Source organism: Sminthopsis crassicaudata, chromosome 4, assembly GCF_048593235.1.
Source record: "Sminthopsis crassicaudata isolate SCR6 chromosome 4, ASM4859323v1, whole genome shotgun sequence".
NCBI lineage: Eukaryota > Metazoa > Chordata > Mammalia > Dasyuromorphia > Dasyuridae > Sminthopsis > Sminthopsis crassicaudata.
The window spans coordinates 246,391,140-246,409,402 of NC_133620.1; the positions used below are offsets into that span (position 1 = coordinate 246,391,140).

Below are 18,263 nucleotides of genomic sequence, written 5' to 3' on the forward strand. Positions count from 1 at the left end.
CTCTTATTACTGCTTTAGCTGCATCCCACAAATTTTGGTATGATGTCTCATATCATCATCATCATCATTATTATTATACTATATCATTATTATTGTCATTATCTTGAGTGAAATTATTGTTTCTGTAATATGCTGTTTCACTCAATCATTCTTTAAGATGAGTTTATTTAGTTTTCAATTACTTTTTGCTCATTAATCCCTAACTACTTATGTAGTTTTTATTGCATTGTGATTTGAAAAGAAAGCATTTAATATTTCTGTCATCCTGCATTTAATTTTGAGATCTTTATGACTTAATATTTGGTTAATTTTTGTATAGGTTCCATAAACTGCTGGGAATAAAGTATACTCCTTTCTATCACCATTCAGCTTTCTCCAAAGATCTATGATACTTAATTTTCCTAATATTCTATTTATCTCTTTAATTTCTTTCTTATTTGTTTTGTGGTTTGATTTATCTAATTCTGAGAGGGCAAGGTTAATATCTCCCCCTATTATAGTTTTGCTGTCTATTTCTTCTTACAACTCTCCTAACTTCTCCTTTAGGAAGTTAGATGCTTATTCCTTAGAATAATCAGGAGCATATATTTACAACCATCAGTAAGCATAACATGCAATAGAAATAAACTGGAACCTTTCCCAGTAAGATCAGGAGTGAAACAAGGTTGCCTACTATCACCATTACTATTCAATATAGTATTAGAAACACTAGCTTCGGCAATAAGAGCCAAGAAAGAGATTCAAGGAATTAGAGTAGGAAATGAGGAAATCAAACTATCACTCTTTGCAGATGACATGATGGTATACTTAGAGAACCCCAAAAACTCTGCCAAAAAGCTATTAGAAATAATTCAGAATTTTAGCAAAGCTGCAGGATACAAAATAAATCCACATAAATCCTCAGCATTTTTATAGATCACCAACAAAATGCAACAGCAAGTGATACAAAGAGAAATTCTATTCCAAACAAATGTTGAGAGTATAAAATATTTGGGAATCCATCTACCAAAGAATAGTCAGGAATTATATGAGCAAAATTATGAAACACTTGCCACAAAAATAAAGTCAGATTTAAATAATTGGAAAGACATTCAGTGCTCTTGGATAGGCCGAGCGCATATAATAAAGATGACAATACTCCCTAAACTAATCTATTTATTTAGTGCTATACCAATAAGACTCCCAAGAAACTATGGCAGAAATTAGATATGGATCCACACTTAACATCATATACCAAGATAAAATCAAAATAGGTCCATGATTTAGGCATAAAGAATGAGATCATAAATAGATTAGAGGAACAGAGAATAGTCTACCTCTCAGACCTGTGGAGGAGGAAGGAATTTATGACCAGAGGAGAACTAGAGATCATTATTGATCACAAAATAGAAGATTTTGATTACATCAAATTAAAATTTTCTGTACAAACAATACTAATGCAAACAAGATTAGAAGGGAAGTAACAAATTGGGAAAAAATTTTTAAAGTTAAAGGTTCTGATAAAAGTCTCATTTCCAAAATCTATAGAGAACTGACCCTAATTTATAAGAAATCAAACCATTCTCCAATTGATAAATGGTCAAAGGATATGAACAGACAATTCTCAGATGATGAAATTGAAATTATATCCACTCATATGAAAGAGTGTTCCAAATCACAACTGATCAGAGAGATGCAAATTAAGACAACTCTGAGATACCATTACACACCTGTCAGATTGGCTAAGATGACAGGAACAAATAATGATGAATGTTGGAGGGGATGTGGGAAAACTGGGACACTAATACATTGTTGGTAGAGTTGTGAAAGAATCCAACCATTCTGGAGAGCAATTTGGAACTATGCCCAAAAAGTTATCAAAATGTGCATACCCTTTAATCCAGCATTGCTGCTATTGGGCTTATATTCCAAAGAAATACTGAGGAGGGGAAAGGGACCTATATGTGCCAAAATGTTTGTGGCAGCTCTTTTCATAGTGGCTAGAAACTGGAAGATGAATGGATGTCCATCAATTGGAGAATTATTGGGTACATTATGGTATATGAATGTTATGGAATATTATTGCTCTGTAAGAAATGACCAGCAGGAGGAATACAGAGAAACTTGGAGAGACTTGCATGAACTGATGCTGAGTGGAATGAGCAGAACCAGAAGATCACTGTACACTTCAATGTTGTATGAAGATGTATTCTGATGGAAGTGGATATCTTCAACATAAAGAAGATCCAACTCACTTCCAGTTGATCAATGATGGACAGAAACAACTACACCCAGAGAAGGAACACTGGGAAATGAATGTAAATTGTTAGCACTACAGTTTATCTACCTGAGTTACTTATACCTTCGGAAACTAATACTTAATGTTCAACAAGAAAATGGTATTTATACACATATATTGTATATAGGTTATATTGTAACACATGTGAAATGTATGGGATTGCCTGTCATCAATGGGAGGGAGTAGAGGGAGAGAGGGGACAATTTGGAAAAATGAATACAAGGGATAATGGTATAAAAAAAATTACTCATGCATAAATACTGTCAAAAATTATAAATAAAATTAAAAAAAAAGGAAATTAGATGCTATACCACTTTGTGCATATATGTTTAGTATTGATATTGCTTCATTGTCTATGCTACCCTTAAGCAGGATATAGTTTCCTTCCTTAACTCTTTTGATCAGATCAATTTTTTCTTTTTCTTGATCTGAGATCTGGATGGCTGCCCCTGCTTTTTTGACTTCACCTGAAGCATAATAGATTCTGCTCCAGCCTTTTACCTTTACTCCGTATGTATCTCCCTGCTTTAAATATGTTTTCTGTAAACAACATATTGTAGGGTTCTGATATTCGATCCAGTGTGCTATCCACCTCTGCTTAATGGGAGAGTTCATCCCATTCCCATTTACAGTTAAAATTACTAATTCTGTATTTCCTGCCACTATATTATCCCCAGATTATGCTTTTTTTCCTTGCCCCCCCCCCTTCCCCAGTATTAAACTTATGGGCCCCACTTGCATAACGTAGCCCTCCCTTTTATCTCCCCTTTTCCCATTTTCTGACACTATTCCCTTTCCATTTCTACTTCCCTTTTTTTATGTTACATCAGTAAAATCAAATTATACATGTGGACTTTCTGTATATCCACAACAGAAATACAGTTCTCAAGAGTTCCTTTTACCTTTTTCTGCTTCTCTTGAGTCCTGTGGTTGGAGATCAAATTTTTTGTTTAGATGTTTTTTTTTGTTTGTTTGTTTTTTTGTTTTTTTGTTTTTTTTCCCTTAGAAACAAATGGAATTCCTCTGTTTCATTAAATGTCCATCTTCTTCTATGGAAGAAAATGCTCAACTTAGCTGGGTAGTTTTCTTGGCTGCATTCCAAGTTCTTTTGCCTTTCGGATTATCAGATTCCAGGCCCTTCAATCCTTCAATGTTGAGGCAGCCAGATCTTGAGTGACCCTTATTGTGGCACCTCGGTATTTGAATTGTTTTTTTTTCCTGGCTGCTTGCAATATTTTTCCTTAGTTTGATAGTTTTGAAGTTTGGCCACAATATTCTGTGGATTTTTTTTTTTTAGGGTCTTTTTCAGAAGGTGTTTGATGAATTCTTTCAATGCCTATTTTACCTTCTGATTCTATTACCTCTGGGCAGTTCTCTTTGATGATTTCCTGAAAAATAGAATCTAGGCTCTTTTTTTCATCATAATTTTCGGGAAGTCCAATAATCCTCAGATCTCTCCTAGATCTATTTTTCTAGGTCTGTTAATTTTCCAAGTAAATATTTGACATTTTTCTCCAGTTTTTCATTTTTTGGGGTTTTGCTTGAATGATTCTTGGTGTCTCAATGAATCATTAATTTCTATTTGTTCAGTCCTGATTTTTAATAAGTTATTTTCTTCATTCGCTTTTTAAACTTATTTTTGTATATCTCCAAATGAGTTTGTAAATGAGTTATTTTGCTCTATGGAATTTTTTTTCCATTTCACTAATTTTTTTTTTTTAGTGAGTTATTTTCTTTTTCTAATCCACAAATTCTACTTTCTTGGGAATTCTTTATCTTTTCCAATTCACAAATCCTACTTTCCAGGGATTTTTTAATCTTTTCAAATTCACAAATTTTGTTTCCCTGCACTTCCTGTGAATTCTTTATCTTTTCCAATTCAAATTTCAGGAAGTTGTTACTCTTGCATAGCTTCTCTTTCCTTTCCCCATTTTTCTTCTAACTCTCTTTTGAGGTTTTTCATAGTCTCTTCTAAGAGAGAGTTATGTGATGTAGGCCAGGTAACATTCCCCTTCAGGTTATTATCTGGAGACTGTTTGCTATTAGTTTCTTGGGGTTGCAAACCTGCTCTCTTTCTGTATAGAAGCTAGCAATCGTTCCCTTCATTTTTTTACTCATTTTTAAAAACCTATAATGTCTGCTTTCAGGGCAAGGAGGTTACCAGCTTCCTCTGCAGAACAGGGATAGGTATATGGACAGCAGCTGTCTTGTGAACAGGTTGCAAAGCTATGAGGTCCTCTGGAAGAGAGTTTCCCCCCCACCAGAAGTGATTCAGAGCTGGTTAGCACAGCCTAGGCTGTGGAAGTGCCCAGTGAGGAACCCCGGCTTCGGGGCTAGTGACTGCCCTGAGGCTAGAGGCTGAACAGTGAAAGTGTCACAACCCCAGGAAAGCCCCCGTGGCACCATGGATATTAGCAGCTGACCAGGGAATAGCCCCAACACACAGACCAGAAGTGTCTCTGCCCCGGGAAGCACAGTCTCTGCTGTGAAAGTTTTACTGCTGTGGAGGTTCCACTGCCTCAGGCTGAGCCCCCCACTGTGCAGATTAGAGGTTGCCCTGGGCTGTGTCCCCCTGCCTTGCAGATTCTTAACTGTCCCAAGGAAAATCCTTGTTCAGTAGAAGGCGGCTGCACAGCCCTGCCATGATCTGTGCTGAGTCACTTCTGGTTTGGGGTAGCTATAGGCAGACTATAGTTTCTGGCATTTTTTTTTTTAAAGTGACTTTGATTTCTCTGCTTATCTGCTGTTTTGTAAGCAAAGTAGAGCAATCAGCCTATGCCAGAGTCATCTGTTTCTGTAGCTTTTCTAACCCCAAAGGCCTCCTCAGCTCAATCTGCACAATATGATAGCATAGTTCTATCACTGTCCGCCACTGGTCTTTTTCCCCCGCCCCTCAGGACAAACCTTTTCTGACGAAATTCCAGATTGTCTTTGGCTATTAAATTGTACTTCTAATCTTCATGGGTTTTACCAGTCAAGCACTATTTTTGAGGCTGAATTAAATAGTTGGTAGTGAGGGTAAGAAAGATCTTAGAAAGTCTCGTCTGCCTTCTCCGCCATCTTGACTCCACTCCTAACAGAAGCTTTGATACTCTTTTTTTTTTTTTCTTTTTTTTAATTCCATGATATACTAAAATTGCTAGAAGAAAGCTTGGCATGCTTAGAAGATCTTCATATTTTCATTAAGCTGCAAAATATTCACCAAAAATGTTTATTTTTTCAAAGAAAAATTTCTACCAGGCCTGTATATCTTACCTCCATTAAGTGAATAATATATTCTAATGTTCTCATATAGTGAGAAATAAAACTGTCAGAATTATATATGTTTCCGAATGGAGGAAATATTGCAGAACCATATTCTACCATGCAACATGTTATCAAAGGTTTAAAAATGTGACTAAGATATACAAATAAACAAGTTTCAGTAGTTTGGGAACTCTTTTGATTTAAAAGGAATTCTAAGATTATGGGTCATAATTAAGGCCAGACTTTGATAAATGGAGTGTTTAAAATCCAAGGTGATGAAAATGTAGTTTGCTAGTGAAAAATTACAGACTGTCAAAACCTTGTGAAATAAATGCCAAACTATGTAAAACAAGTGACTTCAACCAAAGGACAATAAATTGCACATTAAAAAATTCTGGAAAATGCACAATATTATAAGATTTACTGTATGTCAATAAATGTAATTATTTTACTTTGTCTTAGTTAATTTGCATACCACTGAACTTGCCAAGTGAAGCATTGTAATAAAGGGCAATGAGAGTTTTGAATTTAATGGCATTTATAATATTTTATAAAGTAAAATAATGGAAGATTGTGATTAGTATCACCTCATAAGACTAACAATGAAGACTAACAAAGAGAGCTTGGTGAGAGACTCAAATAAACACAGTAGTACCAGAGCAGTGGAACAAATAAGATACACAGGACACAATAATCAAGGCCTATAATAACAATCCAGTATTTGATAAACCCCCAAACTATAGCTTCTGGAATAAGAACTCAACAATTCAACAAAAATTGCTGGGAATACTGCAAAAGAAACTCAGCATAGATCTACATCTCATACCTCATACAAAAATAAAGTCAAAATGAATATATGATTTGGTCATAAAGGATAATACCATAAACAAATTAGGAGAACAAGGAATAATTTACTCATCAGTTCTTTGGAGAAGGGAGGAATTTATGACCAAAGAAGAACTAGAGAACATTATGAAAGATAAAATGGACAACTTTGATTACATTAAATTAAAAAGGTTTTGCACAAACAAACCCAACAGAAACAAGATTACAAGGGAAGTATAAAGACAGGAATAAATCTTTACAGCCTGTATTTCTGATAAAGAAATATCTGCAATATATGAAGAACTGTGTCAAATTTAGAAGACAAGTCAATCTTCAGTTGATAAATGGTCAAAGGATACAAACAAACAATTTTCAGATTATGAAATTAAAATCATTTAGTTATATAAAAATGCTCTAAATCACTATTAATTAGAAAAATTCAAATTAAAATAATTCTGAAATACCACCTCATACCTCTCAGAATGGCTAAGATGACTAGAAAAGGTAACTGTTGAAGGGGATGTGAAAAAACTGGACACTAATGCATTGTTGATGGAGTTATGAAATGATCCAGCCATTCTGGAGAGCAATCTGTATGCCCAAAGGGCTATAAAACTGTCCATACCCTTTTACCCAATTGGGCCTTTACTGTGACTATATCCTTAGGAAATCATAAAAAAGGAAAAAGGACTCACATGTGCAAAAATGTTTTCAGCAGTTCTTTTTGTGGTAACACAGAATTGGAAAATGAGTGGATGTCTATCAATTGGGAAATGGTTGAACAAATTATAGTATATGAAGATAATGAAATATTATTCTTTAAAAAAATGATGAACAAGCTGATTTTAGAAGGGCCTGAAAAGATTTACATGAACTGATGCTGAGTCTAACAAGCAGAACCAGGAATACACTGTATATAATAACAGCAAGAATGTGTGATGATCAACTATGAAAGACTTGGTTCTTCTCAGTGGTTTAATGATTCAAAGAAATCCTAATAAACTTTGGACAGAAAATGCCATCTCATCCAGAAAAAGAAATAAGGAGATTGAATATAAATCAAACCATGCTATGTTCACTTCTTTATTCTGCTTTTCTCTCTTTCCCATGATTTTTCCCTTTTGTTCTGATTTTTTCTCCCTATGTGATTCATCAAACAATGTGTATTAAAAATAAATAAAAATACAAAAATACAAAAAAGAAAAAAATATGCAAATCAAAAAACAAACAAAACAAAACAATATAGTACCTGAGGGAAAATAAATAAAATAAAGAACTAATTGTAATATTAGGGGAAAAGTAACATACATAAAGAAGAGATATAGAAAAAGTGCTATAAAAAATTTAAGGAAGGAGTCCTTGTTAATTAAAAGGGTAAGGAACTCAGAGGAGGCTTCATAGAAAACATCTGAAATGAATCCTAAATATCTGAAATAATTAAATGATACTATGGGGAGTCCTTTCCAAGGATAGACATGATATATGCAAATGTAAATCACAACAGAAATATAATATATTGTGCTTTTAAATTTCATGTTGTTCAGTTTTTTTCCAATTGTTTCTGATTCTTTATGACCCCATTTGGGATTTTCTTTGTACAGATACTGAAGTAATGTGTCACTTCCCTATCTTTCATTTTACATATAAGGAATCAAGGCAAACAGGATTATGTGATCTTTCCAGGATCTATAAGCACCTAATAAATATCTAAGGCCACATTTGAACTTAGGAAGATGTATTCCTGACTTTAGACCTAACTAATACCACCTAATTGTTAAGCATTAGTGCTTTGCTGATATCTTGTTTTATATTCAAACTTCTCTTGGAGGTAAATGCTATTATTATCCTCATTTAAAATGAAAATATTGAAGCTGAGGCTAAGTTTATATCCAGGAACAAAAAATTGGTAAATATCTGAAACTGAATTTAAACTCGCGACTTCCTAACTCTATGACTAAGGACATCCAGCCAATAAGAAGGCTAGAAATAAAGACTTGGCAAATTTTGATGATCAATTGTGAATGGTCTTGAATATTAGAATAAGCAATTTAAATTTCCATTTAAATCCCATAGCCACTTGATGTCTATTGAAAGTTCAAGTAGGCATGAGAACACTACAGCTTTTTGTTGGGAGGATTGATTAGAAAGTGGGACAAAGCATTTTGGATAGATGAGTGATAGACTGAGAAAGACTAGTGAGAAAACAACTGAAATAATATAGATACGTAGAAGGGAACAAAAAATGTTGCTCACAGACATACTAAATTAGAAGGTAAAATAAGGAACTAACAGTCTTTTTGAAGGACCTAGACATTGGGGGTTGATATCCCTGACCTGACAGTATCTCTGGATAGTAATCATATTGACAACATCCTCTTCCAATGATTTAGAAGAGAAGTGAGGGCATACATTGGTGTAGTTTCAGCAGGAGTAGAAGGTATTGGGTGGTTTTGTAAAGTAAGTGTTTAGAAGACTTGATACTTGATTGAATATGTAGGGGAAAGAGAGAATCAAATTTTGCACTAAAGTTTTTGGCTTGGGGTTCACTACAGAGAAAGAGAAGAAGATTTGGGGATCAAGATGAGAAATTCAACTTTATACATATTGAATTTCAGTTACTAGCTCCTAGGTGGAGATATTTAGCCAAACATTGAACACATAAGAATGGAACATCACTGAGCAGGAAAAGTGTGGAGAACAAGATTGGGGAATCATTTCTAGAGAGATCATAATTAAAGTAATCTATTACTTTAGTAGATGAGCCATTTGAAGATTTCCATTGTGGAACACACTAGCAAATTAATAAATCATCCTCCTTATACTTTAATTCTGAAAGCTGTCTTCTCATATATTAATTGCAACTGACAAATGGGATTCTTTAAATTTTACTGAATGCTGAACTTCAGTCTATAAAGCCAAGTTCAACCAGCATTTCTCATATAGAACTCTAACCAAGTAATGAACCTTTGCTTAAATAACTAGCTTTCAAAATGAAAGTATAAACATACATTAGTCAAGACTTGGTCTTTAGCCATGCTTATGACAGCAAGAAAGTAAAAAATACAAATTAAGTGTAATCATCCTTAAACCATCTTAACTAAAACGCCTTGTTGTCAAAGTTCAAAATTGAGATTGGGCTACTTTCTAATTCTGCATTATTTCTCATAATGCTTAGTAGAAGGAAGCTCCTATGGATGTACAACCATCCCAAGTAATGATACTGACTTGTGCTTGTAAAATGTCAAGCATAATTTAATTATCCTCAAAATATTCATGCATCACACTTTATGAATAATTCAATGGTGTGTGGGAAAAGAGAGGCTATCTTTGGAACATTTGGCCTACGTAATCTTTCATGAGTAATTAATTTTCTTAGTAATCTGGTGCAGTAACACTGCAGGTTAGTCATTTGCACATGTCTCAGTATTAAACTGCAATGAGAAATTTGATATCTAAAAAAATCTATCATCAATTCTGTGTTAGTGAATGAATAAAGAACTTAAAGTGTCATAAAATTACTCAGGGTGACTAGAAGCAAAAGTGTCTCCTTTTCTTCTGAAGAAAATATTTTATCAGCAAAAATATGTGATTTTTCTCTTTGAAATTTAACCAGGTTTTTTTTTAAATCTTTTTCTTTATGTTAGATAGGAATTCTTTCATTTAAGTGGCATAATAAACCACCACCACAAAAACCCTGGGAACAAAGCAATTTAACATGGATTTATAAAATAGAAACCAAAAATCAAATATTCTGTCACTAATTTTTTTTTTCTTAAAGGCATTTTTTTCATCAAAGACACTTTTTTGATGTGATTCTCAACAGAAGGTTAAATTCTCACACACTGATCATTAGCAAAGAATAAACAGAGCAAGTACTAAAGCTGGCTTTGCACCTACTGAATGCTGCAAGTGTCTGTATTCATTTGAAATGCATCTTGCAAAGCTTGGCTGTTCCCAGAAGGCCACTCCATGAAGACTGAGAGAGCAGCGTCTGCTAGTGGTGCCTACAAGTCACAAAGAACAGAGAAAAATCATTATAATAGGGATACTGGAAAGCATCAAAATAAATGCACTCTCTTTATACTGAAAGCATTCTAATGGTTTTAGCAAAATTTTCTGATTCATCTCATTAGCTCATAGGTTTTAATTTCAAATAAAACAATTCATGAAACTCATTAAGTATGCTATTTGCCACTTCTGGTTAGCTATTAAAGAATCTTATTCACAGCAGGAAACACAGGAAAAGGAGAATGGTATAAATAGGAAAAAGAGTCTTCCTATGCTTATCATTAATGTCGATTTGAAGTGATTTTTTTTTTCTACTGTACCTGTGGCATTCAAAGGACATCGGTTGAATGCCATATCTCCTGCTGGAGTCCTTTTCCACACCATCGACATTAGATTATCCTCTGGGCAGATTTCATAAGGTGCTGTGATTTAAAACAGAGGAAGCTTAATTTTGAGAAAAATACTTATTCTTTTCTTAAGTGGTAATAAATAATTTCATATACAACTCCTGCAACAGTAGAAATCATTCACATTCTTTCTTTTTTCTTAATCGTACTGATTTGTGAGAGATTCTGCTCCTTGGAATTCATTTTATAATATATTGCTGATTCATACCAATGTCTTTTGCAGCCACAAATAAATACTTTACTATTTTAGTTACAAATAATTTTTTTCTGGTTATGAAAAATGGACTTGTAGACATATAGCCAAACAAAAATTATTACAATGTTTTTAAGGTTTTGATAGATTACTTAATATAAGGACTCCTGATTAATTGACAATAATTTTTGATCATACACAGAAATAGCAACCATAAAAATCCTTAAGACACATAGTTCATTTTTCATTCTTTTGTTTAAATGCATTACAAAGACAGAAAATTCTATCATATAAAATATTGTATGCAGTTTTATACTATATAAGATTATTTGATCTGTCATTATTAATGAATTTGAGGCAAAGTTATTTCACATTTCATTCCATAGTAACATTTTTATAATATAAATTTTGTTAATGGCAAGTCCCTTCCCACCAAAAAAAGCACCAAAAAATTATGATAGAAATAATTTAATTGATTTAGATCTTCACTACCATCTTTTGGTATGATATATATTTAAATTTGTACTTTCTGAATTTGTTTGACTATAACTCAATTAATACTTGAAAACCTTAAGAACTTGGAATAAATATTTATTTGAAATAACAAAATATTAAAAATTATTTTGCTTTCAAAAGTACAATGGGTATCATATTTCTTCTCTTTTTCATGAGTAGGACAGGAAGGCAGGAAGAGAATTTGAAATTGAAAAAAAATTAATGAATTTTTAAAATATTTAAAAAAAAAGACAGGGAGGAAGAGATATAGAGACAGAGACAAAGAAACACATAGAGAGACAGAAATAGAGACAGAAAGGTAAGAGAGAGAGAGAGAGAGAGACTGAGACAGAGAGACACACAGAGATTAAATAGCTATCCCTTGTACTTGGACAGGGCTTCTGCTTCTACAATTGGAAATGGCTGCTGTCTTGCATATAGTGTGGAAAAAGGAATCCAGCCATGTTTCAGGTACATGAGATATTTAAAGAGATATTTGATAGAAGAATAATTGCTAACGCTTACATAGCACTTTAGATTTTGCAAAATACTTATCACAGTGAATGAGTTCATATGTTACTGGAAAAATTAAAACATTTCAGTTTTGACAATTCTTACTATCAATGAAACCTGACATGGAATTAATTCTCCACTTTCCAGCTATAGTTCTGAAGAAACTCCCACCATATATGCTTATTTTCTCATTAAAAAAAAAATCTTTATAAAACTGCTCCAGATGTAGTCAGCCAGATGATGCAGTGGGTAGAACACTGGGTCTGGAGTCAGGAAGACCTAAATTCAATAAATAGCCTTAGACCCTTACTAGCTATGAGACTTTGGGAATATCATATAACCTTTGTTTGTCCCAGTATCTTCATCTATAAAATTAAGATAATAGCACATACTTCACAGGATTTTTGAGCAAATAAAAAGAGATATTCATAAAATGCTTAGCACAATGCTTGGAACATAATAGGTGTTATATAAATATTATCTATTTTTTATATAAAAGATAATCTTAATGAAAAGATGAGAAGATATATTATTGTAAGCAATAGATCTTCTCATCCTGTAATGAACTAAAAGGTAAAGAAAAGATTTCTTTTTGAATTGAAAAAAAAAGAAAGCTATATCCTTAAATGCTCTGAAATATTGTGCAAGAAATAAATATCTAATATTTAGATTAAAGTTCTTATTAGACATAAATATGTGTTCAATGAGCCTCTGATTATCAATATCTACTTTTCACAGAATCAAAAAACGTCAGAACTAGATTGGACCTAAAAGATAAACTACTCATAGACTCATAGATTTAGATTTAGAAGAGACATCAAAAGTGTAAGGGCCCTTTAAATGGGCAGCACCACAGGAGATTGAGTGGCCCAGAAGAATTCTCTGTGGATATAAGACTGCCCTGTGGGTGGGATCCTGGCCATATTGAGATAGCTGTGTAATGGGTAGACGACTCTCTCGCTGGTTGGCTGTGTGTGTGACCTCACAGGCTTTTTATAAGCCCACTGCAGACAGCAGTCACTCTCTTTAACCTGGCGCTCTTTAACCTGGCTCCCTAACCTGGGGTAGCCAAGCCAAGCCAGGCTGATGGATAGCCAAGAGAGGTAAGGAGTTTGGTAGAGCGCATGTGGGTCTTCAGACCAGGTATTCACTAGGGAACCAACAAGTCAGGGCATTATGTGAGTAGGTATAATAAAGGCTTTTAAGGTTACACATGGCTGTTCTTGAGCGCACTTCCAGTTATTAAACTACTATTCAAGAGATTGTGGCCAGAGACCTTTGAAGGCCTCAGAGGAGGCAAGCCGGGTAGAGTTGACACTGCAAAGGTCAGTGGTCAAAGGTACTCTGTTGGGCCTAGGGCAGACTAGTAATTGTAACTGCCAGAAGGGCATGTTACACAAAAGTTCTTTATTTCAACCTCTTGATTTTCCAGATGAAGAAATGGAGGTTGAAGAGAGTAGCTGGGACAATAAAAGCACTAAATAGCTTAGTCAGGAAATGGTCTTTGGTCTCTTAATTCTAAGTATAGGAGTCTTACCATTTGATAATGTTGCCTTCAACAAAAGTCTAAACAACTATCTGACAAATGAAAATAAAAAACTTTGCTGATAGACATTGAATAAAGGGTGAGTCACAATCTCTGTAAATAGCCTATTCCATTTTCATATAATTCTTAATTCTTAGAAAGTTTTAATTTTTTTAACCTCAAAACCAAATTTGCCCCCTTGCAGTTTTTACCTTTTTGTTTTTGACTTTTTATCCTGTAGGTCCAAGAAAATAATTCTAATCTCTTTTCCACATGAAAATCTGTCAAATACTCAAAAAATTTTAAAGGTAGCCTAAACTACTATTATTTTTAAATGATCTGTTGTTAACATAATAAGCTATCCAAGATGGAAGAATAACAAAGATTAAGCAATGAAGAAAAGATGAGTGTTCTATGTTCTTATTTGAGTCTGAGCAGTAGCATGGCACCCAATAATGTCAAATTACATGGGGTCAAACCCTATTAGACTATAACTAATGAAGCTGCTTTTCACTCTTGCCTTAGAAGTAAGGGCAAGGGGCTGAAGCTTTGAAAATTCTCTCAAAGTTTCATTTAGTGAGCAGTCTGGGAGAATAATTCACATTAATAGTTATCCCCATGGCAACAGGTACAAACAATGAGCAAAAGTCAACAAATACGGGAACACAGATTGATGCCTGATGAATTGTCTGTGATTCTTCCTCACTGATGACCATAAAATTTGGTTTATTTAATTAGGAAGAATATACAGGATTGTCTAATAACTCTTTTTCTTACTAACAATTGGATATTGAATCAGATATTTTTAATCCAACAGATGGTCTCTCTCTTGCTGTGTATCCTGGAGTTATAATTTATTATTCCATTTTCAATGTGTATGTGAGGTGACTTGGCAAAAGGAAGTAGACAATTTAAAATGAATTTCATTAATACTATATCTGCCCACTAATTGTTCTTATCATTGAATTCTTTTCTATGTCTGTGTTTATAACTTACTCCACTATTTTCACATATGAGTAGTTAGAGTGTCTTTGAAGAAAGACCATAACAATAATGTATAGTAAAAAAAAAAAACAGGGAATTGGTATCAGGAGACACCTGGGTTACCTATTCCAATTCTGCAAGTACTATTTGAGAGATCATGGTTGTTGCTCAGTTGTGTCTGACTCTTAATGTCCCCATTTGCTTTTGTTTTGTTTTTTGCAACAATACTGGAGTGGTTTGCCATTTGCTTCTCCAGTTTGTTTCACAGATTCACAGGTGAGGAAACTGAGGCAAACAGAAATGAAGTGACTTGCCCAAGGTCACCTAGCTAGTAAGTGTCTGAAGCCAGATATAAACTGAGGAAATCTCTATCCACTCTATCCACTGGGCCACTTATTTCTCTCTTTTAGTTTCTTCAGTTGAAAAATGAGAGTATTGGATTGAATGGTTTTTAAGACATCTTCCAGCTTTAAATCTATGATTCTGTTTCATTCATTAAATGGACATTCAGTAAATACAAAGTGTGTTATAAATGTTGTACACACATAAATAAGGTACTATGCTGTCCCCAAGAGATATCCTTCTCCCTCCTCTTTGTATGTCTCTATCTCTCTGTGTGTGTCTCTGTCAATCTTTTTATCTCTCCCTGCCTCTTTCTTTCTTTTTATTTCTTTCTTTTTCTCTCTCTGGGTGTATCTGTTTGTCTCTAATACACATACAAAATAAGGCATTACCCTGTACCTCAGAGTTTATAAAATTCATAATACAAATTCTCACACTTATTGAAATCAGATATTTAAATAAGCAGAAAATTGCAGAAATTTGAAGAAGCAAAAAGCAAGTAGAATTTTAAAAATAAGGCATTCTAAACTTTTTGTTAAAAATTCCTAGAACTCTCAATAATGAAGGTGGGCAGGGAGATGAGGCAGAAGTTTCTTTCCTTTCAACCTGTTTGTTTATTATATCATCTTGTTAATTTTACACTAATTTGATTTATTTTACTTCAAGAGACATTAAGTGCTCACTATGTACAAGCATTATGCTAGACTGAGAATAGAAAGACAAAAAGGTTACAGTTTAATACTACAGAAAATGTACATTGGAGAATATAATACATATACAGATGTGGATATAAAAGAATTTGAAGACTAAAAGCACTCAAGATTGGGAAGGATGGATCAGACAGATTTCTCAGAGGTACTGACACATAAACTGAGCCTTGAAAGAAGACAAGGAGACTAAGAGGTAGATGAAGAGTAGGCAATGTATTTTAGGCATGAGGTATTGCTTTGCCAAAGTATTTGGAGGAGAGAGATATGGTATTCACACAATGTTACATTTTCCGGGGGGTCAGGACAAAGTTTAAGCTCATAATAGGAGCTTAATAAGTACTTGTGTATGCACACACACACATATAGGCATAATTAATTTAAAAATAATTAGCCAATAAAAGTAGATCATAGTGCTATAAGTCTAGAGATAGGAGGAAACTTAAAAGTTACCTAATATACTTCCTCATTTTAGAGTTGAGAAAACTGATAATTTAAAAGATTTGGGGAGCAGTGAGGATAGAGCACCAGCCTTGGAATCAGTAAGACCTGAGTTCAAATCCAGTCTCAGACACTTACTGGCTGTGTAACTCTAGGAAAGTCACACTCCTGATTGCCTCAAAAGAAAAAAAAAAAAAAGCATATTTGCTTAAGGTCACAAAGGTAAATGTGACAATTGGGATTTGAATCAGGAATTTTCCTACTATCTTTTTTTATTTATTTTTTTGCAAACATTTTATGCATAAGTAATTTTTCAGCATTGACAATTGCAAAACCTTTTGTTCTAACCTTTCCCCTCCTTTCCCCCAACCCTTCCCCCAGATGGCAGGTTGACCAATACATGTTAAATATGTTAAAGTATAAGTTAAATACAATATATGTATACATGTCCAAACAGTTGTTTTGCTGTACAAAAAGAATCGGATTTTGAAATAGTGTACAATTAGCCTGTGAATGAAATCCAAAATGCAAGTGGACAAAAATAGAGAGATTGGGAATTCTATGTAGTGGTTCATAGTCAACTCCCAGAGTTCTTTTTCTGGGCATAGCTGGTTCAGTTCATTACTGCTCTATTGGAAGTGATTTGAGTCATCTCATTGTTGAAAAGGGCCTCGTCTATCAGAATTGATCATCATATAGTATTGTTGCTGAAAATTATTGCTGATCTCTTGGTCCTGCTCATTTCACTCAGCATCAATTCATGTAAGTCTCTCCAGGCCTTTCTGAAATCATCCTGCTGGATATTTTGAATTTTCCTACTTTCAAACCCAACCTTCTTTCTATTATACCACTAGCTATTATATTAAAATCACCAAGGTAGAAAGGAAAGAGATGAGAAAATGGTTCAGAATAGAGGTTTTATAGATCTTTTGCAAAATAATATTTAAAAAAATACAACTTAATCACACCATTCATTTATTTCTTTGAGTTGGTAATCATACCATTTTCTCCCTCTGATTTGTAAATCATATTATGAAAGAACAACCACAAATCACTGTTAGGCATGTAAATAACTTGTTTTACAAGTATACTGAATTAAATATTTCTGTAACTTATATGTAGAAAAAAATTCCATGAATCTGGAAGTATGTATGTCTTAGATAATTTCTTTGTAATATATTCTAACTATACTCATTTCTATAAACTGGAATCATGGTTGGGGATCAAAAAGCATGATGTAGCAGTTTATAATAAATATGCATCTTAGGAATGGAAAAAAAGATGCTTTATCATCAATTTGATTAATTATTAATCATAATTGTACCCAATTATTATTACTATTATTTACTGAGGCAATTCGATTTAAGTAACTTGCTCAGAGTCACAGCTAGGAAGTATCACGTGTCTGAAGCAGGATTTGAACTCTGGTCCTCCTGACTTCAGAGCCATTGCTCTGCTGACCCATGTAGCTACCCTCAATTTGATTAATTATTAAGTCAAAACTATGTGTATGTTATGTTTCTTTTTATTTAAACTGGAACAGTTCTTAGCACACTTGATGGATTTGTTCTATATCCAAAATAAGAGAGGCATAAATATAAATACAGTAATGCAAGCTTTTATTGGGAAAAGTGTTAAGAAACATAAGATTGTACAAATAATAAAACAAGAAAAATATGTTCCATTAAAAAATGTTGAAATTAGGTGCAACTAGGTGGTGCAGTGGATAGGGGAGGACCTGAGTTCAAATCTGGCCTCAAACACTTAACACTTCCCAGCTGTGTGACCCTGGGCAAGTCACTTAACCCCAATTACTTAAAAAAAAAAAAAGGTTGAAATTTTGCTAGTGGTTTAAAAAAAAACAGAAAACATCTTATAAACTCATTTGTGGAGCTTTATAATTTTTTCCCATTTAAATCTTTTGAAAATAATTTTGGAATAAAATTATATCTTTTGAAATCATATTTCAGCATTACCAAATATTATTGTCAACCATGCTAAGGTAAAGGAGCAACCATTGTAGTTGATTATGCAAATCAAAAATGTCTTGAAATAATTTGTTCTTTTAAAAGTCTGTAGTGTTGAGAAGAAACTTTGCTACCATTATCTCTGAAAATTAAGAACAGAATACACATTTCATTTCCATTTACCATGTTTTCTACTCCATTTTCACTGATACACAAAAGAAGGAACTAAAACAGAAAAACTATCTTTAATTTGTCATCAAGACCTTTCATATCCCTCAGATGTAAATATATTATGAACTATTACATCTTTTTTTTTTTTGGTCTTTCTTTCT

The 18,263-nt window shown here is 33.5% G+C and overlaps 1 protein-coding gene across 9 annotated transcripts in view; it reads right to left on the reverse strand.

Annotated features, from left to right (window-relative positions):
- ADGRB3 (adhesion G protein-coupled receptor B3) overlaps positions 1-18,263 on the reverse strand; it is a 919,013-nt gene that overhangs the window by 542,284 nt on the left and 358,466 nt on the right. For all 9 annotated transcript variants that reach the window (XM_074310585.1, XM_074310582.1, XM_074310581.1 and 6 more), the window contains 2 exons: positions 10,678-10,779; positions 10,247-10,353 (listed from right to left, as the gene is read on the reverse strand). In XM_074310585.1, coding sequence (XP_074166686.1) covers positions 10,247-10,353; positions 10,678-10,779 — 209 coding nt within the window. The remainder of the gene's footprint in view (positions 1-10,246; positions 10,354-10,677; positions 10,780-18,263) is intronic.